General features: G+C 36.1%; 1 protein-coding gene across 50 annotated transcripts in view; it reads right to left on the bottom strand.

Moving 5' to 3' along the window:
* The window catches only part of ANK2 (ankyrin 2), a 328351-nt gene that overhangs the window by 36932 nt on the left and 268523 nt on the right, over window positions 1–22896 (bottom strand). For 21 of the 50 annotated variants that reach the window (XM_077882350.1, XM_077882367.1, XM_077882377.1 and 18 more), the window contains 7 exons: window positions 12728–12952; window positions 9991–10145; window positions 7226–7437; window positions 6899–7103; window positions 4019–4115; window positions 1452–1680; window positions 559–684 (listed from right to left, as the gene is read on the bottom strand). In XM_077882350.1, the coding sequence (XP_077738476.1) occupies window positions 559–684; window positions 1452–1680; window positions 4019–4115; window positions 6899–7103; window positions 7226–7437; window positions 9991–10145; window positions 12728–12952 (1249 nt within the window). Of the gene's footprint in view, window positions 1–558; window positions 685–1451; window positions 1681–4018; window positions 4116–6898; window positions 7104–7225; window positions 7438–9990; window positions 10146–11137; window positions 11237–12727; window positions 12953–19390; window positions 19427–22896 lie in introns of all 50 variants that reach the window. The other 29 variants (XM_077882344.1, XM_077882358.1, XM_077882342.1 and 26 more) reach the window with 3 other exon arrangements.

Genomic DNA, 22896 nt, shown 5'->3' with positions numbered 1-22896 from the left:
CTTGGATTAATAATCTTAAACAGAGACAACAAATTTACGGTGTACTGAAGTATCTCCATAAATGTTTGCTAAATGAATTTATGAAAATATATCCAGTTCACAGCTCTATCAGGAATAATCTCTTACTAGATTGAGTTCCTGGTTCCTTTGAGAGCTTTTACTACAAAAAGTTGTCACTTAGAACTCTTTTGGTCTCCACATTAATGAAATTCATACATTTTTAAAATATAAGCATAAATATTTAAAAGAAATAATAGTAAAAAAGAAGAGAGAGAGACTTCTGTAAAATTTGGAAAAATGTAGCTAGTTTTTTAAATTAATGAATTGGCTATTTGTCCTAATTCTTAGCCTTAAACATAGTTCATATGTAAAAATTAAGGTTGAATTTGAACTTCAAAAATAAAAATGGTTGGGTTTTTAGGACTTTAAAGTTTCACAGATATGGTTTTAAGAAATTATTGCAATGACTTAAAAGCCAGTATTATCTCCTACTAAAAGAAATCAAATCCTTACTTGATCTTAAGTAAAATTCATTACAAAATGCCATGTTTATATTACCTTGACAAAGAGAGGAAGTCGGTTTTCTTTGAAGGCAAAAAAACTGAATATATGATGTTGGCCACTCTTGGTTAATGGCACCAGGTTGCCAAAGCAATCAACATAGATGGGTTTTCCTTCTAGTACCTGGTAAAAATAGAAAAATAACAAAGAATATAATAGCTATAATCATTATTGTTATTTATATAAAAAAGTGGTATACAACTTAGATCAGAATTCTTAAAATATACATAATCTTTAAATTGCTGACATTTTGTCTTATCTGTGACAAAGCATGTGCTAGTACTCCCTCTTCTTACTGGTACAAGAATCTTCCAGTGCATGGTAGCATTGAATGTTAATGTTTCCATTTCTAACACTGTTTTATGTTACCTCCCACTAACCAGTATCTATCTTTAAGTGCTAAATTTAATAAATTCCTGATTGGGTTATTTTTGACATTATAATGAGTCAGGTTACTTGACTTCAATATCCAAAGGCCTGCAGACAGAAAATTATGAAATAAGAATAAGTAATGTAGAAAAGCCCTGGATATGGTACTTCCACATTTACATAATGGATATACTTCCTGACTGTTTTCTTCAGTACTAAAAATGAAACCAACAGGGAGAGATAAAGATATCTAAATGATTACAGTCACATACTTTACTAATAACTCATAATTTTTCCCAAGATAACTTTAAGAGAGTCTTTTTACCTCCTCACATACAGTAAGACTATCCCTATATCCAAACTTTTTAAAAATGGCGGATTTTGGACCTTGACCTACTAACTGATCAATATGTAGACTGATTTTTTTTATGGCTCTATTTATTAAATACTATTTTAAATATATTCTACTAGTAAGGGGATAAACAACAGGTTAACATAAACTATTTTTGTAAATACAGTACCTCTACATCCCTGCTTCTGGCCACTTCAGCAAAGTTTTCCTGTTGTTCAAGGGTTTTATCCACTTTATCATCAGTCATGCAGAAACATCTCAACCTGGCTTCAATGGGGTCATGTGATTTGGCAAACACAACAAATTTGGCCATATACGGTACACAGATAATTTCTCTATACACTTGTGATGCAAAGGTAACAGATTCCTGGATTTGTCGACAATCTATCAGCCAGAACCTACAAAATGGAATAAAGGTCAGGTATCTGAAATTTAAAGTATACCACTGAATAAAAAAAAACCAGCCCCTTCACTATGATCAAAATAGTCATTTAATGTTTCTTGGGAAAAGAAGGGAGGAAGATGAGAGAAACTAAAGAGAAAGAAAGTGAAATGAAGCAAGGTAGAAGGATAGATAGGAAGGAAGAAAAGAGTGTGGAGAAAAGAGAGAGATTAGGTGTTTAAGATCAACTATCAAATATTGTATTTGTAATTTTCTTCCCTGGAGACTCTTCTGAGTATTGACTCTTTTGAACTATATATTTCAATGCTTTAGAATCTTCTAGCATGTAAGCTCCGTATCAAGACATTATGACAAGTATCTAACTGAATGAGAGTTCCTATTTTTCTTGCTTCCCTCTCCTATTCTTTGTTTCATTTCCTGAAACCCTTTTCAATAAAATCTACACAGCTTTTTTTTTTTTTTTAAAGATTTATTTATTCATGACAGACACAGAGAGAGGGAGAGGCAGAGACACAGGCAGAGGGAGGAGCAGGCTCCATGCAGGGAGCCTGATGTGGGACTCGATCCTGGGACTCCAGGATCACACCTCAGGCTGAAGGCGGCACTAAACCCCTGGGCCACCGGGGCTGCCCACACAGCTTTTCTTCATCATTCTTTTCCAACAACCTCTCCAGTCACCAAGGTGAAATAATGCCATTTTTTAAAAATTGCTTTTGCTCCAGAGCTTCTTAACATTGCTGAATATAATTTTAGAAGAAATCATTAGCCAATTTATGAATTCTAGCCTCAGCTAAGTCTGTGACATTGTCTGGCAACATTTTCCTCAGATATCATTTTATTCAGTATTGTAACTGTGCTAAATCTTTATGACATTCTTTGAGTTCCCACCTCACCTGAGGCTCTAAGAAAGATAACTTCACTGGGAAAGTAGAGGCCATCGATGGACATTTTTTCAATTTGCTATGTATACACTTTAAAAGTTTGGTTCACATCTTTTTGCTCTGAAACCTTTCCCAACCAATGATCACCCTTCTTCACTTAACTCATTTCCCATAATCTTTCAACATTCCTAAGATTTCCCTATTGTCTTGGCCTCTTTTCTTCAGTTCTTGATCCATCTATTTTTTTTTATTGGCTTTTGGTAAAATATATAAAAAATTTACCATTTTAACCATTTTAAGTGTATAATTCATCGGTATTAAGTACATTTACAATACTGACTTCTTGGTCTATGCCATGAGGCCTCTGTAAACAATGCACAATCCAGCATCACTTCTGAAATACAGACTAAATGGGTCACTGTTGCTCTCCCCCAGTACCCTTCTGCATTGTCTTGGTATCTTTGTTCATGTTACTCTGTCTTCCACTTTTATCTACCTGTAAGGTTCCTACTTGTCTCATGAGTCACCTCTTCTTGGACATTCTCTTATTCTGATGCAAATGCCCTCTGCTGAATTCTTTAGTACCTCTGGTGTACCTCTCATTCAAAATGTCCCATTGTCTTGCATTAGAATGTAGATGCCTGAGTGGTAGAACATAATGGCCCACAGAACCCAAGACTAGGTAGTTGAGCCTGAGTGGTAGAAACTATAAACACATGCCACCACACCCAAGTATGTCATGCGCCATTACTAAATTATTCATGAATTTCTATTTTTTCTTTTCCCCCTTGAGTAGAAATTTAAGTTTCAACCACTCTTGACTTTAGTTTTCTCATCTGTAAAATGGACACAATACTTCCTTTCCTATTGAAGCACACAGTAGTTGTAGTAATCAAATAAATGGGAAAATGCTTAGCAATCCCTTAATCCCTATGCAAAAGGAAACTAATAGTAATCAACTGAGTTAGTGTGTGCAGGACAGAAAACTAGATAGCTACAGATTTTAAAAGATGTGTGATATGTAAATCAAATATGTAAATGCATTAGAATGCTAAGAGTCACTGAAACCTCTAAATCATTTAAGCAAGTCACAGTGGGCTTTGTGTTTTTATTATTCTGTTGGAGAAAAAGTAGTTCAGTCTATTTTTTGACAGCAGGAAATTTATCTTTCCCAAGACCTTTGGGACTGGAAAAATCAGCTGGTGCCAGCAAAGACCAGAGGCAGGGTCACAATCATTTATTTCTCTTAGATTTTAATCTGACCTGATTGCCCTTTGTTATTGTATCATCACTATTATATTTGCTGGCAGATTTAGCTTAAAATATGAAAGTAAATGCAGATCATGTTTAAAAGCAAGCCAAAAAGCTTCACTCTTAAAGAATGTAAGAAACAAAACAAGACAGTGAGGAGGAGCAATCTCACAGTGGGCTACCCTGGGCTGCATAACATACCTGGCAGACACATTAGTTGTAAAGGAAACACATTCATTGACAAATGTTAAAGGCGTAGTTCCTGTAATGTCTTCCCATTGTGCTGGGGTGGTTCCACCTGAAATAATATGATTGTTTAAAAAAAATCAGGCAAAACTCCAGACTTTGAATTGTAAAATAAAGTCTTTGTGGTTCTGGCTGTATCCACTCATAGACTCACACCCACTCCTCAACATGACATATTGGAAACAACAGGTCTAAAAACCATATGCTAAAAAATGGTATGCTGAAAACAAACAGTAGACACTACCTTTCAAGGAAATTTAAGGGAGGTTATTTGAACAACTGCCTCAAATTGTTTACTAAGTGTTCTATTCTTTTTTTTTTTTTACATTTCAAGTTTTTATTTATATTCTAGAAAACTAACATATAGTGTAGTATTAGTTTCAGGTGTAGAATTTAGTGATGCATCACTTACATAGAACACCCAGTGCTCAGCACAACAAGTGCCCTCCTTAATCCCTATCACTCATCTAGCCCATCCCCCCACCCACCTCCCCTCCAGTAATCCTCAGTTTGTTCTCTATGGTTAAGATCTGACTGATATTCTGAAGTTTTTATTGTAATTGCTAGGCTTTGAAGATCATTTTAAATTGTAACAGCTGATGATTTTGAAAGCTACTTCGATCAGCCAAGGAGCTGAATACTTTGTTAAAATAAGAAAAAATCTAAATATTCTTTTGTTCCTGAACTTCATATTTCATGGAATTATTTTAAAGAAATAAAATTTCTTCCCAACTTGCAGTTCAAGGTTGGCAAAAAAAATGCTTGGAAAATATTAAGAGCTCAATAATACTGCATGGTGAATGAATAAATGAATGAGTGCTGAGGCATGGCCTCTGGACACAGAAAGATCACCATGAAGGCTGATGTGGACTTTCATTCTACTGGGAAATTATGCTGGCATAGATCAGGATATAACAGTCTTAAAGCACTGTAGGAGGAATGTATGTTTGAGATGAAGAAAATTGTGACTCTAAAATTCCTTAAAGAAGGAACTGAGTTGAGTTATCAAAGAAAGTTCATGGAAACTTATTCTAGTCGGCCTCTAATATAGGAATTCTTAGCAGAACCATAAAACAGAGCAAAACCCCAAAATCCAAACACTCTGGTTAACATACTTTTTTAAATTAACAAATAAGTTTAAGAAATTGTTTAGTACAAACCCGTCTGAAGATCTATGGCTAGAATAACTATATTAGATGGTGCCTAGGCCCAGGTGGTATCCTCATTTGATCATCTAAAGGGCAGGGTGTGCCACAGTTTTCAGTGTCCTTTTGGTCCCATGCAATTATGTTGTACATTATAGAAAGGTTGTGTACCCATGAAACAAAAAGTTTGGGAATGACACCCAGAGATGCTGGTAACAATCAGAAATGGGTAATTGAGAAAGGGATCATAAGTGAAGCATAAGATTTCCTTCTATACTCATTGTAGTCCATGTGTTTTAAAATTTCATCATATTATTAAACTTATGGGGTAAAATGTCAGTGGTCTCCTATCATAAGCACACACACACAAAAGAAAAACACTAAGAAGAAGGGAGAATTAGAGAACAAAATAAAAGTGAACATTCCTTTCAATATGGAAGAGAAATGAAAAAAACTTCTAACAATACCTAAACAACAGGGATGGTGATTATTCCTATTGACAACAATATAAATATTTACTGAATGCCAACACCACATAGTTGTTTTTTTTTTTAATATTTTATTTATTTATTCATGGGAGACAGAGAGAGAGAGGCAGAGAAATAGGCAGAGGGAGAAGCAGGCTCCATGCAGGGAGCCCGATGTGGGACTTGATCCTGGGACTCCAGGATCACACCCTGAGCCGAAGGCAGACGTTTAACTGATGAGCCACCCAGGCATCCCCACATAGTTATTGTTAAAGAGGGAAATTAGGGATCCCTGGGTGGCGCAGCGGTTTGGCGCCTGCCTTTGGCCCAGGGCGCGATCCTGGAGACCCGGGATCGAATCCCACGTCGGGCTCCCTGCATGGAGCCTGCTTCTCCCTCTGCCTGTGTCTCTGCCTCTCTCTCTCTCTGTGACTATCATAAATAAATAAATAAAATCTTTAAAAAAAAATTAAAGCGGGAAATTATTAGGTCAATGATGTAGTACTAACACAAGTTATCTGTGGATTTTTTCCTCTCACCATTTATTATTTTTTTTCCTCTCACCAATAATACCATTTGTGGTGGTATTATTGAGAAGAAAGAAAAAAAAACAATGCTCCAGTAATGTCTTTCTGGAATGTGGTAGTTGTCTGAAAGCCATTACAACTTCCAATTGAAAAGACCAAAATTCAGTTAATCATTAATAATCTTTACATTGTTTTTCCAAGATCAATGATAAAGGCAAAACAATTCCTAGACAGAAGTTTGAACTGGATATAATAATCCAATATGCTATTTATTTTTCATAAAAGATTTCATATTAAGATGAAGTCTTCAGTGAAGGCTTAAAACTTAGGCTTTGAGGTATGTAAATTTGGGTTTGAATTCCAACTCTGCCAAATATTTATGGTATGATTTCAAGTAAGTTCTAGAACTTCTCAGCCTTGACTTCCTTTTCAGTAAATAGGGTTAACATTTCTTTACAGGGCCACTGTAAAGGCTGAAGTGACAGCGCATATAAAGGGTCTAGAAGTAGGGCATACAGGCTGTATTTTATAAGTATTAGTTCATTTCCTTTCACCTTTCACTTCCCTAATTAGAAGTTTTTTCCTGAATGAATATATAACCTCACAGGTATCTGATGACAAAGATAATTTAATATTTACAGTAACCTATGTTTCTTCCTTCAGAACTTTCTACTAGCACAGTCACATGTGACTCACCTGTTATGCTGCATAGTAATCTTAAGGTTGGTGCATCCCCCCCAAAACCATTCAACATGACATCACTTGAAGCCTTTGGGACAGGAATGGTCATGGTAATTGGTTTGTGGAATTTTCTTCTTCTAGGTTCCAAAGTGACTATCGGGCTGAAGGTAGCTTTGTTGCCTAGAATCTTCTTAACCAGCTCACTGTGCATAGGTTGAGCCTTTTCAAAGAAAAAAAAATGTTAAACAGCATATCTATATTTACATCAATATATTTATTTGAAAAGCTGATTTCTAATCATTACACCCATGTTAGGTTAACTTGCATCCAACGAGGGCATACCTGGAGGCCTACACGGATCCTCTTGGTTAGTGCCCCCTCTGGGAAGACGGCTTGTACCTGGGGGGCCACCGTGCTGCTCAGCACACCTCCCTCTGGGCCAATCAGGTTGCTGTCCTGTTTGATGCGAGACACTACTGCAAAGTATTGTGGGAAGTCACGGGTGATGATGCGGCATATTCGCTTCTTTTCTAGGTCTTCCGGGCTATCCAGCACTGAGACAAGAAATGACCCATCTTCATACAGCAAAGGGTTTCCTTCCAAAAGCATTCTAGCAAACTCCATGGCGGAGGTTAATAGTAAACAAGTGTGGGAACAAAACACCTTTTTTTTTTTTTTAAAGTAATAGGAAAATTTAAAAAGACATCCTATCCTGACAACACCAGGAAAAAAACAAAAACAAAAAAACCCGCAGTCTTTCAAGACCTACCAGCAATTAGTCTGCACATTTTATTTCTTTGTGGACACTAAAAACTTTTCAGGGCACTGTGAAAGGAAAGCCTCCAGCTCCAGATGCAGTGCTGAAGACCGGCTGCCTTTGTAAATGAGGGGTTTGGAGGGCAAATCTGGAATGGAAATGAACCTGTTCTATTCTTGGTTCACGTGATAGAGAGGAAATTGTTTATGGACTCCTTCTCTTCATGAATTTCAAAGTTAGCTCAAAAACCAGTTATTGTGGTTTGAGGAAGAAATATGGCCCTTTCAGTCCTCAGGGCCATAGTGCAGGAAGAAAATTTGTCTTCTAAGGGTAAGGTTTGTGTCTGTGTGTTTATTATAGTGACATAATTGTCTCTGAAACAGTCATATATAAAAAAAAAAAAAATCATGGGATCCCTGAGTGGCTCAGCGGTTTAGCACTGCCTTCAGCCCAGGGGGTGATCCTGGGATCCTGGGATCAAGTCCCACGTCGGGCTCTCTGCATGGAGTCTGCTTCTCCCTCTGCCTGTGTCTCTGCCTCTCTCTCTCTCTCTGTGTGTGTGTGTCTCTCTCATGAATAAATAAATAAAATCTTTTTAAAAAAATCAGTGATTATGAATTCAGGGTTTGAGTATTCCCCTGAAACCATTAACTTACCAAACATATCATCTACTATCAGGAAGACAGGATAATGGGCTCTTTGTAAATTGCATTAGTGTAGCTATGTAGGGCAAATAAAAAATCAGACTGGCTTAAAATGTAGAAAATTTGCACTAAGGGGATCACTGAATTTTTAGGGATTATGGAAAGTTATTTATCTTCAGAAACCATTTGCAATCCATTCTAGAGGCAGGAACAGCAACTACCCTTTTTCTTGACAATTGAACATAACTAGATATAGCAAAAGCCAGAAGTCCCAGGATGTGATCATACATAACTGAAAACTGATGCACTGGCAAACACCAGCACATACTCACAAAAGACTGTATTTCCAAGGATAGAGAACATAAAAAATACAAAACTCTGATTCTTTGTTTTACAATAGGCTTTATACACATAGAGTTATAGGAGTCCTCATTCCAGGTCAAGATGCCAGTGCTCATGGCGGTGTTAATGACAGGTAAATATCTCAGAGGAAAATATCCTAAACCTAAATGTAGGCAAAAGAAATGGCTTCAAGAAGTAAAAGCAGCTAAATATTGCATGAAACAAGCTTTATCAGGAGAATCCTGATCTTTTTATCTTGCTTGGAAAAATACTGACCTATGTATCTAGAGGGCATAATTTCTTTTTCCTTCTACCTCCTTGCACAGGGTAAGCCTGGACTCTATTCTTATTCCACCTCAGCAGGATGCAGAAAGACTAAAGCAGCTGTTGCCCAGCCAGCCTTACTCTCTGAGAGCCACACCCAAGGCTACGGGCAGTAGTCTGCAAGACTGGTGAACATGACAAATGTTCACATACAGCTGTAAGTCCGGTTCTGTACAAAATTTGGTATGCTCTTGGCACTTAAGAAAAGATCATGCCCTATTTGCGTGGTTCCTTAAAGTGAACACATGTCCCGTTATTAGGACTGAGTCTTTGTTTTTGTGCAGCCTAAGGAGGCCAGAGAATGAGCCAATCCCCTCCAGTCACACTGAGATATTTCAACCTGTGGCTAGATGGTCCAAGATGGATTTGGGATTTACAGAGATCAAAGCCCTAATGAGAACAATGAATTCCTTAACTCTATGTGTAGGTGTGTAGAACGAAATTCTACCCTGGCAACTCCTTACTTTAATTATATGTAGAAGTTTGAGTGAACTTAATTTTCCTATCTCCTTAGTAATAGCAAGTTAAAAGAAGAAATCATATTATCCTATAATGCACTAGTTACAGGTATATATGTAAGTTCCCCAATTAAAAAAAAAAAGCCTACCACTTTTTATCAGTGTCTTTCTTAAATATCTAAATTTTCCTGTTCAGCATTTTTAAAAAATCATGGATTTATTATCCAGTATCAGTTCATTTTGTAGCCTAAACAGCAAAATCTATTCGGTCTCGCGTCTTAGGTTTGAAAAGTTTACACTAAAGATAGAGATGTGCTATGCCTCCTTATTAAAATGAGATATTTACTGTTGGAAGGGTTTTATTTTCTTGAATATAACAGATATATAAATATATCATACATTCCAACCCTGGAGCATACAGACCACTGGAAAATACCAAAATACTTGCCATGATAAAATGACACCAGGAACACCCATACCCAAACCCACCCCCCATCCACACACCCGGAGGTCATAAGAAAGAAATATATCATTTTAGTGCTTCCATTTCAGAATCCTTTTAAAACCCTTACTATGAAGTACCTTCATCCATGCCATTAAGGATTTCATTCAATTCGTCTTCAGTGTATTCACAATAATGCTCTTTCCAGCTGTCCCCATTCTCACTGCGCAGGACCACCAGTTCCCTTTCCTTTCCTCGAAGAGCAGCAAAATGAGGGATCTCCACGATCACAGGCCTGACATAGTAAGGTAGAGTGCTTAGTGTGGACAAGAGCTAACCAATAGCAAGACAAGCACCATGACTCTGTCTGTTGCAAAGTGACCTGGAATCATTCTCTTTCTCGGGACAGGGGCATTGTGGGCTGTCCTCCGGAGCCCATCGGCTAGCAGATGGTCACGCAATAGCACTCCACCTTGGGGCACCATCCTTAGGGACATGCTGCTACCTTAAGCCAAATAAAGTTTCCCTATGAGTGCATGTGGCATTCTGGAACTTCTCCTTTGATAAATGTTAAGTATAACACATTTAACCAAAATAAACGTACATGCATATCCATGAGGTGTGCCAATCTCCTAAAACATTTTCTACAAGGTGCAAATGACAAAATGGTTTAAGAAGGAACATGGCTTGTATGTTGCATAATTTGATGTGTTGTAAATGAAAAGATGTCAGAAAAGTTAGCTACTTGGGAACTAAGGAGACATGCACTCGTGGTTTTTGCCTTTTTTTTTTCATTCAAGGGAACAATAGGCATGTGTACACAGCGTGGCCACAGGTGGCTGAGCAGCACCTCAATAGACAGCCCGGCTATGTCCCATGCCTATTAGCTCAGGATCTGGAACATGCACTGCCCTGACATTTTCAGGTCGCATTCACTTTCAAAATTTACAGAGGCTTTGGATTTTTCAGTCCAGGTTGCTTTGATACAGACTTCAAATTTATCATAACAACATCATAACTAGCACATAGTACAACTAGGCAGATCTCATGCTTTAAACGAAAATGAAGATCACAGCACTTTAAGGGAAAAGATATAAAAAACATCACTCGAAAATAAAAGTCACATACCACAAGGGTCAGAAATGGTCCACTAAAGATAGGTTATACAGAATTTAAATCATAGGGAGGGACATGTCATGGGCACAATGACAAAAAGAGAAATCATATTGCAGAAGAAGGAGAAGAATGGGGGCCAGCAGCCATCAATTTGTTTTAAGTCACTCCTACCCAAGGAATTTGGTTCCAGGAGGCCCCAGCTGAAGGATGCGGCTGACCAAACTTTCTCCCTCATTAAGTGGGGGAGGAGCCGTTGGCAGGTGAAGTTTACTGAGTACATCCAAAGCAGCAGTGAAAGAAAGAACATAAGTAAGCTTCAGGTATTGTTCTCCACAGAACCCCAGCGTCACCGGCTGATCAACAGGGTGAAATCTGGTTTCACACTGCGCTTGGTTCTGTCCCCTCCATTGGTCACAAAGAGTAAGGAACCGAGACCCAGAGTGTACAATGGAGGCGCATGGAAGGAGACCCTTAGATGTGGAATCTGTCCCTACTTAGGTTCACTGCCAGGGCATGAGCCGAAAAATAAACAACAAAAAAATATGCTCCACAGGAAAGACAAAGCTGTTGGGAATATAATAAAAACTCTGTAGAGAGGCCAGATGTTTTCAGGGATATTCCTCAACAGATGTGAAGTTTATTAAAAAGCCTAAAACTACCTGAGCACAAGGGCCTGGTACAAAATGTGAAAGGGGTCATTGGGGAATTATTCCAACCATAATGGCATTTCTGATGCAACCCAGAACTTCACAGGCTCCTCCTAAATCTCTGGCCATTTAAGGAGGACAAGGGAGGTGGCTTCTATAACTGGGGGATACAGACAACCCTTTTCAGGTGTGAACATAATTTGCAGCAACCTGTTAATAATTTGCTCCAAATTACAAGGCTTTAGAACATTTCTCCAAGTTCTAAAGCAAATCCTCTCCCCCAAACAACACTAGCAAAGCAAAGAGTTCATGATTAACAGCATTTTTCTCCCAATTTTTGAGCACAAAGACTTGTTATGACAAGACTTAAATACAAATGATTTGTTTCAAAATATTTTGAAACTTGTCCCCCTCCAAAGCTTCATCCTTTTTTCAGTTTTCAGTGGTAGTCATTTCTTGGCATGTTGAGACACCACTTCATATATAATAGCAGCTGTACAACCAGAGGAAGGAAGAAATGCTAATTTCTGCTCAAAATTGCTAAAATGAACATGGCAAAAGTGGTCTTGATTTTGTCGTCTTATGAAAACTACAACTAAAGGGACTGCCGGTATAATTTTCAGACTCAAGATAGCAATTTTGATAGCAGAAAAGACAAATCACATGGAGTGAATTTTTGGGTATCCTATAAAGTTAACTCTGCTTTCCAAAGATAATCACTCTGTTCTGTAACTACACAGACTTTAAATTTATGTTTGTAATAGAGTACTACTTCTTCTTTATGACTTTACCATGTGAGTCTCAGGATTAAAAAAAAAATACCTACCATTGGCTAAAATGTGGTTATTCACATTGGAAGTCTAGCAGCTATTGTCACATCCAAAGAGAAGGAATAATAATTCACCTGAATATCAAACTCATGAATGCCTTAGAATAAGAGGTTTGTGACTGGAGTCAAACACTGTGGTGCTACTTCCAATTTTTAAATAATTTCACAGGGGCCAATCTTCTTTCACAACGTCATGACGTACCTTTTTCCATTCCATCCTAGTGATTTCATGTAGAGGACACAAGCTCATCCGTGACTAAGTGGAGGTTTATCAGAAACCCTTACCCAAGGAACTGAGCACCAGAAGGTCCAACTTCGATCAGGCGACTGGCCAGGCCTTCTCCTTCCACCATTGGAGGCATTGTCGCCAGTCTATGGCGTTTGACCAGACGGCAGGTGACTCGAGTTGGGGCAGTACATTTCCGAGGTGGAATAATGATACGGAGCCCATTGTGTCTGCATCCTCGCATAGCACCACCTCGAGCATCCACCATAAAACTAACCAGGAAACTAAAAATTAAAATAGAAGATTAGCTGCATTTTGAAATACTGGAAGAAGATAAACAAGTTTTGTCAAGTTAGTTTGCTTTCATAATGCTTTGTTCTTTTTAAAATTCATTCACACCGTGGCAAAATATTTGTCCTTAAAAGTTATTTTACTTTATGCTAATGCCTCTATTTCTGTTTGGTCATTGTTTTAGTTTTTGTATTATTTTGATCTGTGACTAAAGAATTCTGCTGATTTTTGTTGACAATGGTGATATATACAAACTGTAAATTAGAAATCTAATTGGCTTAGAAAGTGGAATTATATGATGAACACTGATGAGTCTTCTTTTGTTATAAATGCAATGACTTCTGCTTCTGCTTCTGCTTCTGTCTAGAGGAGTCCTGAAAAATCCACATCTTGAAATAATGTAAGGACAGAATAGAAAGAAAAGACCAAATTGCAGTTTTTCTAAGTTAATCCGACCTGACTTTTCAAAATTACAACTTGTCCAGCCCATTTTAATATAATTCTATGACTTAAAAAAAGATTCATAGGCCTTCTCCCAAGATCAAACCCATGTACATGCATCCTCCTCCAACATTATCTTACCCAGGATGCAGGTTTTTAATTTATCGCATTCTAACGGAGAAGGAAAAGCAAAAAATTAAATGCTTTGGATAGACTCAATTTATTGGTTGACATTCACTTTTTCAGCTGTTAAGTAGGAATCTCTCTGCTGTACTGGTCTAACTGAAGCAAAGATGGGGTGGTCAGAAAATAAGATCATAAATCCCTTCTATTCTGTGTTTTGAAGTGAGAAACCCTGGGTTCATGAGGATGGAAAAGGTCTGTGCTTCATGATTTTCCCCAAATTATAGGAAACTGTAGTGGAAAATCACAACTAAAAAAATTTAGAAATGTAAAGTCTTCTATTATTTTTGCTCTTCTACTGCTGAATTAATTGTTCATGCATAAAAGAACGAAAATCACGAAAATCCAAGTGACCATTTTAAGTGTACCAAGAGAAAGATTAGTTTTAACTTTAGTGTTATTTCCTGTGGGATGGTCTAAATGGATCCTGATACAGATTAGTTTGAATTCTTGTCACTCTGATAGTCCTAACACTCATTAAAGTCTTGGAGGCACTCACTTCCTCAAAGAGCAAAAATTAAACCAGACAACCCCAGTGTTGGTCACATATACACAAAGACACCAACGAACAGTGTGTACACCCTTATACAGATTACATTACTTACTATCTTTCCCAATTTTCATCGCATTTGCAAGATTTTATATACCAAAACAAAGAGGAAAGCAACATACAGGTGTATTATGGATCAACTTATAATTTAACTAGCACAGAACTACACCAGATTCACCACGTCTAGATAGTGCATCCATGACAACATTTAAAACATTTGAAAGATATTTTATCAAAGTAAGTTATAGGATAGAATGCAATACATTGATGTTATTTTTTAGACAAGTGATGAAAAATATGTTAGCAACTTCTTCATAGCAGAACACAGAACTCATTAAGCATGCTATTAAACAGAAATCCTGTTGCTAGTAATAAAAATGGATGCGAGGAAGCCTGGAGTGCCTGTCTGAAGCACGTCATGCAGAATGAGTCCACGAGAAGAGCCGTCACCATCCTTCCCATGACATGCAGGAGCCAGCCTAGAACTACCTTTCACACCCAGCCCTCTAAGTTTTTAGTAGAGGGCAAAAACTGGGGAGTATCATCAATTGGTCAGTACTCAAGAATGGATGTTCCTGGTCTTAAAACACAATGAAAAAATGTTGGCTGCTTTTCTTATTACTAGCCTAAGTATGAATTCTTAAAAAAAAAAAGTTCTTTTCTATTTGCTTTTTAAAATGTACTATTTTAAAAGAATGAAAAAAACTGAAAACACCTCTAGATGAATACAAAAGTTTCTACTCCATTTTATTTATTTTTATTTATGCTATTAATGCCAATATTTATAAAAACTAGGGGCAACTAGGGGCAAGTTTGAACTAGGGCTATTCCAAATGGATTGCGATATTTCTGATTTTCCCTAATTTTTTTTTTCATCTTTTGATTACTGTCACCACTGAGGAATGGAACAGGGACTCAAACTCTTAAGAAATTATTATAATACATCCAGTCAATATTACCAATCTTTTATACCTTTTGAAGGCACTCAGGAAATCAGCACACGTTACATGCTATTACGTTTCCACTATATTTACTCTAGTAATGACTTATGACCTATAAAATGTCTCCAACTAGAAAAACACATAGAATGTCTTCTAGTAGTGCATCTTCTTAAAAAAGTTAATTACAGTAGCTATGTTATTAGTTATAATAGTGTTTCAATAACTACATGGTTGATTACTTTCTCTAATTTTGTGTCATTGATTGTTCCTTTTGAAATTCTCTTTTGCTCTCATTTACTCCATAGTTTCCATTTCCATGCATGAGAAACAGGCAATGTTTGTTACCGTCCTATTAAATGCCACCTGCCCTGCTTGGAACTGAGGATACTTAAAGTAAAACCATAATTGCTCCTGCCAAAAAGCTCATGTCTAAGCCCTAGGTTTCACAGGATGGTTTTGCTTACTCAGAATCATTTCATTTCCTGGTCAATAAGAAAGGAATTATAACCACATACAAGAACCATGTAAGTACCCTATTGGCAGTGATCTTGTTTTTCCTATGTTCCCCTGGTGCCTAGCACAATGTAGATGGAGTACATAGTAGGCAGTCAAACAATTGTTGAGTATGTGAATGGATGGAAGACAGAAAAGAGCAGGTTGTAAGAAGTTGTATATAATTATCTAATAAAGAGATAAGGCAGCAAAATTGAAGGTAATTTTATTGTTTGGTCTCTGGACAACCAATCCAGTTAGAACTTATTCAAATTACTACATTCTGATATTTCAGCTCATAAAATAGCAAAATAGTTGGGAAAGACTATACTCAATGTCAAATATTCCTCTACAGATCTTTTTCTGCTCCCACATAAGAGACTGGATATATTTATTTCCCCTGATAGGTGATTAGTAGAAAATGGGAGTAATCAAAAATCAAGAGTTTGAATGTAACAAAGGAAATAATTTTATTAGGAGTGAAAATTCCATGAAGAAAGACTGAGATTGGGAAATCAAAAGGAAAGAACTTAAAGACTGAATTTGCAAGGAGATACATTTAACTCTAAGTGTCTCAACATCCTCTAGATCTGGAAAGTAATACTTATGTACGGCACCCAACCACAGCAAATTGGGAAAAGTAAGGTGCCAATATGCGTAATTCAGAGAAAAGAAGAATTACATTTCCAAAGAAAACAAGTCTTTGTATCTGTCTCAACTAACTGAAGGAACTAAGAGACTAACAAAAGTGACAAATTCTGGTGGGGGGGTGGGTTGGGGGAGGATTGTCTTTAGCCAAAAAGGAAGGGGGAGTAGCTGGGGGAGGAAGGTTGGAAGAAAGCGAGGGGAGGGAGAGGGAGAGAGTCAGAGAATTGAGGAGAATTGAGAGGAAAGCAAAACAAAAAGAGGTCAAGAAAGAAACAAAGGCTAGAAGACATCAAAGAACTGGGTAGTCCTGGTGGCGGTGGCATGGTGTAGTGGTTTAGCGCTGCCTGCAGCCCAGGGTGTGATCCTGGGGACCCAGGATCAAGTCCCACATCAGGCTCCTTGCATGGAGCCTGCTTCTCCCTCTGCCTGTGTCTCAGCCTCTCTCTCTCTCATGAATAAATAAATAAATAAATAAATAAATAAATAAATAAATAAAATCTTTAAAAAAAAAGACATGAAAGAACTGAATATTAGTAGTCAAAATAAATACAAATGTTTATAAATATTCTAAAGAAATCAGATTCTAATAATGTAATTGTAGAACAGAAAAGCTGACTATGCAGAATTGTACAATAAAATAAGTCTTTTCTTCAAATAAGAGAAATGATGACTCAAGTGCTGATGAAAAAGTCTTTTAGATAAAACATGCTACTTAATCCCAATAGTTTATAATATACAATTGGGTAAGTGTATATTTATTAAAAATACCCAAATGTCAGAAGGTTTCACTATTTGGGTATGTGGTAGAATTAGTAAAGTTATTCTGCAATGTAAAAAACAGACTCTAAGAGACCATTTACTGTTTTGTACCACAGGAAAAAGTGAAAGGCTGGAAGCTATGAGTCATAAGATGAATCAGCTCACATACTAGAGTTGATTAAATAAATATGATTTTCCCATATTTTCAGGATATAAAAATGGGACAAAATAAACCTGTAAACATTTGGAAACAAAAGGAGTTAAAGTAAAAGCATATATTTAAATATGTACAGAGGAGACGGTAGATGTACAGCCTGAAGCTCAGCTCTGCTGTTTGCGAGCTTTAAGACTGAAGCCTAGTCTGTCAGTTAGGGACAATCCTACCATTACCACTGAGGGTGTAGTGAGGATTAAATCCTGTGTGGGTAAAGCATTTAGAATTCAATGAATGCTTGTTCCCATCATTTTCCTTTCGCTATGCCCATATAATTTTATGTATCTTGAATGTCTTAAAATTTATGGTACAATACAATACCTAAAAACAGAGAAACTGATTTTTATCAAATACCTTAAATGAACTGGGGACTTTGCTAACACGGTTTAATACGAGGGTGGAGGTGTTTTTTTACTAGTTTATGAACTTCACTATTTAAATAAACTACAAAAGCACTATACTAGGTCCCATCTATCATTAAATCTATCTCTGTCTAGAATTATTGTTGTAATCTCACACAAGTCACTTCATGTATTCAAGTTTTAGTTTTTTCATCCATAAAACGAGAGGCTTCAGCTAAATAAACTCTATGGCTATCTGGTGTTAAAATTCTCTATACCATTTCCTGTTAACTAAGGCTATGAAACCTCCTGAAATGTTTCATGACTGTCAGATGCTCTGTTAGAATTTTTATTTGGAAAATAAACTGCTTTTACTCCAAGAAATATATATTATTTTTGCTGTATGGTTAAAACACTCCACAAACAGTTTTGGAGAAGATGGGTACGCACAGTACACTAAACACTGAAGACTATACAGACAAAATTGATCACAGAATATACTCAGCTGGAATTGCATATCTTACTCTCCAAATGAAATTCAGCAATCATGCAAAATAGAAATTCTCATTGAAGTTTTCTAAATTGTGAGATACAATGTTATCACAATTTAAAAAGAATAAAAGCAAAAGCAGTCCACCATTATTATGCAGATGATTTGCCTGCAAATACACAATTTGATTAGCTAAACAGGTACATGCTTCAGAGGAGGCAGCAGAAAACAATGATTCTGGTCTTTTGAGGACTACATCCTCCACCCCAAAAGTTACTAATCCTTAGGTTTACTTTTTAATTCATCCGGGACCATGGGGTGGGGAGAAGGAGGAGATTATAGCATTCAGTTAGTTATTGGGTGAAAATAGGAAAAAAAAAAAAAAGTCATCAGGGTGCTTCAGTGATCCACACATACATAGCAAGAGGCCCTTAAATTAAATCTGGTTTCTGGGCTTATGTGAGAAAACAACATCATGAGCGCTTTCTCATCTGTAATTTTCTCCTCTTAATTTCTTCCTCGTCCTCGAAATTCCATAGACTGAAAAACTGATGGAAAATATCTTTGAAAAAATTGGCTCTAATTTGCTAAAATCACCAATTAATTATATGTTCATGTACAGAAACATAATATTTAGCGTGTGTTTCAGAAAAAGTGAAAGGATGGATATAGAATTCCCAAAATTGGAAAATTAAAATTGTCTTATTTGTAGACAATCTGTAGTATCATGGTGGATGACTGTATATTAAAAATGCTATCATCAGCAGTCTGATAAGAACCTTTAAAAATAACCACACTGAAATAATAAAGAACAATGGATATTTTTAGAACACTGACTGGAATCATCCTATAGCACAATTTCCAAAATATCGAAAGGTTGCACTTAAAGCAGTACTAGCAAGGAAATGCACTATTAATAAACTTTCAGCCTTTGGTTCACCTAGAATACAGCTTTAAAAAAACACCCCGCTAAGCAACACTTAAAATCATAACCTTTAATATAACTTTAAAATAGCTCAACCAATTTGCATAATTGTTGGAAATAACATTCTTCAGCTCTACATAGCACTTTTTCCTCACAAAAGAAATGGAGACGTGGAGATCTACGGCCAAAACAGGCTTTCGCAGTAAGTCTACATTAATTTCGGTGCAACCCCGCCTGCTTTCCAAAGAAATAAAAAATAACCACTTTCTTTCCACTATAGAGAAAAGAGTTTCAGCAATGGCCACAATTTGGAGAATATAAATCTCTCTCTCTGGCTAGGTACCTTCACACTAAAGCATCCTGAGATGGGGTATATGCAAAAGGGGATGGTGAAAGGGGCAGAGGGGGAGGCGACATGTTAAGAGAAGGAATTATGCAGAAGTTCACCTGCTGTTGTCACGATCAAGACATGGAGAGGAGCGGCTGCAACAGAATAGATACTTTAGCACAGAGAAGGAATGGATAAAGTGAAATATAAAGAAGGAAATCAGAAGTGACTTTCAACTGAAATATATTACTTATACACCAATACACTATTCATTGAAAAAAAAGATGGAAATACAAATGAGATATAGCTCTATGCAAATGCGGAGAGAAGAGCAAGGTATGGGGGTTCAGAGTGACTCCCAGTGGAGGGAACTGGGGATATGATAAAACATCCGGATTTGGATTTGTAGCCTTATTCAACACTGGCTGTGGGGAGGTCATGTAACCAAGTTTTAGTGTCCATGAAGTTGCAAAACATCAAGGGACACTATAAGGACAGTCACAGAGTCTTTGATTTGATGGACATAGTTTGTCTCCAAACTTTTCGCTCATACTTTAATATTTTCAAAATAATGGTAGTGCCCTTTTGGGCTTCTACTACAAAAATGCAGACAGAAAAGGCTCAATATAAAGAATAGCTTCAACAACAAACAGTAGCATCAACTATAAGGTAGAGCAGGTAATGTTAATTACCTACTAGTAGGTAACAAAAAACTGTGCAGAGTGCTTTTCTCAAGGCTTTCATTGCCTACTTTGTGGTTTGCTGTCCTCACTGGTAATATCGTCTAATCTCACTTTACAATCCTTTCATGCCTCTACCTGAGTCTGCTCTTCTGCAAAACCCTCTGTAAGTTTTCATAGGATTCACTTGTGTTTTCAATACCTGACAACATACAAAAGGATACATGTTTAATGGACCAGAAATCCAACCTTACAAAACAGCTGTTTTGCCACTTAGAAAATAATTTTCTCCATCCAAAGGAATTTACCTTCATGTACCTTAAAAAAACTAGGGTGTTTGAAACAAGATAACTAAATTAACTGATATAGGTATTTGATAAATATTAATATTGTCAAATGAGGAACAGTCTCGACTTTCTAATGTCAAATTCCACTATTTGAGCTAATTGCCTTCACTTTTTTTTTTTACTGATTTTATTTTTTAGAGTAGTTTTAGATTCACAGCAAAATTGTCAACATGTTTTTTATGAAAAAGGAATGCTTTGACAGATCACTTTTTTATCGACTTCTAGTTACTATAATATTTTGTAGCAAAACATCAGGGAATGGCATTTAATTGTTGATACTTGGCTGTCATTAAAGAACTATAAAAGTAATACCACTGAAATTATAACATTTAAAATGAATCACAAAACTATTACTAAAAACTGTGCCTTTCATTTGTTAATTCATTATGTACTTCTGAAATGGAGAATTATAAAATTCAAATTCTTGCCCAAGCTTATGTTGGTATGATTATTGCTGGGATGCTAAAAATGACTACTGATTAAATTTTGAATCAGTAACACAATCCAAAGAACAAAAACAAAAAATATTACTGTCAGCCTTTCTTTTGCTTACAGGATTGATATTGGCTGTACATATTGGGTAAAGTAGATTTTTAAAAGTACCGATACCTACTCTTTTGTAGTCATGGACATTAGTCATTGGAAAAACAAAAGAACATTACTAATATACTTAGTGGTAGAAGCTGTGTCTTCTATTACTCTAAAATCCCTTTTTGGAATCAGAACAATATACACAAAATTAGTGACATGTGCATTAAAAAAATGGTTTGCTATCTCCTCTGTCTAAAAATCATTTATTTATTACATTCTGGGCAGATTTTGAAGTAGCTCAAGAATTCTCCCTATTAATTAAAGAAAACCTTAGTTTCTTAATAATAGATATAAAAACTACTATACAGATGACTAACGTATAATGAATAAAATGAAAAAGATCATTATTAGATTATGTGATATTATGAAAGTGACTCATATACCTTAATATCATGGTAGCTTTAAATACCATGACACTCAAAATGATTATGTTTTCAGTGTAATTACTCATCCCATTAGAGTCATCTGTTGCATTGTTTTCAAATTCTAGAGACCTCACTAGATGACAGATTACCTGATAAAAATATCAAGTCAAACATTACCTTACCATTATGAATTGTACTATAGTGGTATTGTCATTTGGAGGATTCAGAATACATTCTGCTTAACTGATTTGGAATTTGTGAAGGATTTGAAAGATGTATGCGGTTGAATACTTATTCTTTCTAGGCAAAATGTTAATTATTTAAGAAGCATTTAATCCATAAAGCTCCCCTGTGGGGTCCATAATACAACATTCATCTTATGGATAAACTGAAACTCAGAGTTTATATAACCTGACCAGTGTCACATATTGAGGGTCAGAGTCGGGATCTGAATTCTCATTGGTCTGACTCCAAAGCGTACTCTTAACCACCATGTTATTTCTCTTCCATGGATTGTCTTCCAATGACAGAGAGGTTCTTAAAGGTAAGGGCTAGATCTTACTTTCTTTAGTACCTGGCACAAAGTTTGGTACTTTGTAGAATTTAACAATGTGTGAAGAACAAATAAGTGAATGGAAGAAATTTTTTAAAAAGGATTAGAGAGAACTAGATGTATGTTAATTACCTAGATCTCCCCCTAAAAATCAAAGCTTTATTAGGCAAAGTTGTTTCTTTCTAACAGTATACATAAAACACACATATTTGGACCTTTGGTGCTTGTAAAAATGCCCATGTTAAGGCCCCAACAACAGAGATTCAGATGTAATTGGTTTGCGTGGGGTCTGGGTATATTTTTTTAAAGCTCTGAGGTAATTCTAATTTATAGCCAGAGTGGAAAATTATTTACAATCAAGTGATCATGTTTGAAGTTCATAGAAAATTTAGTTTATTACGGAACAAGAGTTTAAAGACTCTCATCTTAATTAGTGGTTAACTTCTAACCACTGGATGATCTTGTTTTATCATAAGTAATCAACTAGAACTACTTATGCATGTATCTAGTTTATACGATTGGTATGTAAATGATGTACTTAAACTGAGTATTTTATTGCCCTTCAGTAGTTAAAGACTTTTTTTAAGAAATTCCTTTTTTAAAGTCAATTATTTATTTTGAAAACTGAAGTATTACCTTAACACTTTGACTCTTACAAACTTGGCTATTGAAAGTTAATCACAGTTGCCTAAAATAATTTTGTCATCTTATAGGCTGGATATAGACTTCAAATATTTTATTATAGGTTTCCAGACTCTTTAATTCTTTGATACTCTAGGTCCAAGCCTCTTTCCTTCTTAGAATTGTGGAAAATTTTAGTAGCAGAATGCAATATTATGCTTTTAGGATAATGGAGAGATGTCAGATTTTAATTATCTCACTTTATATCTAAAAAATATGTTAGTAAATTTGGATGAGGTTTTAATTTGGTTTTTATTCCCTTGAAATGACTTTTGCATCAGGAATTGGATTCCACTTATTTAAAAGGAAAAGAATATTATAGTTATTTTCAATATCTGTATAACTAATTTTATATTCTATGAGCCTGTAGTAGACAGTTAGACTGAAAGTTCCCAAGTTTTTATCTAC

This window comes from Canis aureus, chromosome 33, assembly GCF_053574225.1.
Source record: "Canis aureus isolate CA01 chromosome 33, VMU_Caureus_v.1.0, whole genome shotgun sequence".
In the NCBI taxonomy this organism is placed as follows: Eukaryota; Metazoa; Chordata; class Mammalia; order Carnivora; family Canidae; genus Canis; species Canis aureus.
This window is presented reverse-complemented; position numbering and strand designations above follow the sequence as displayed.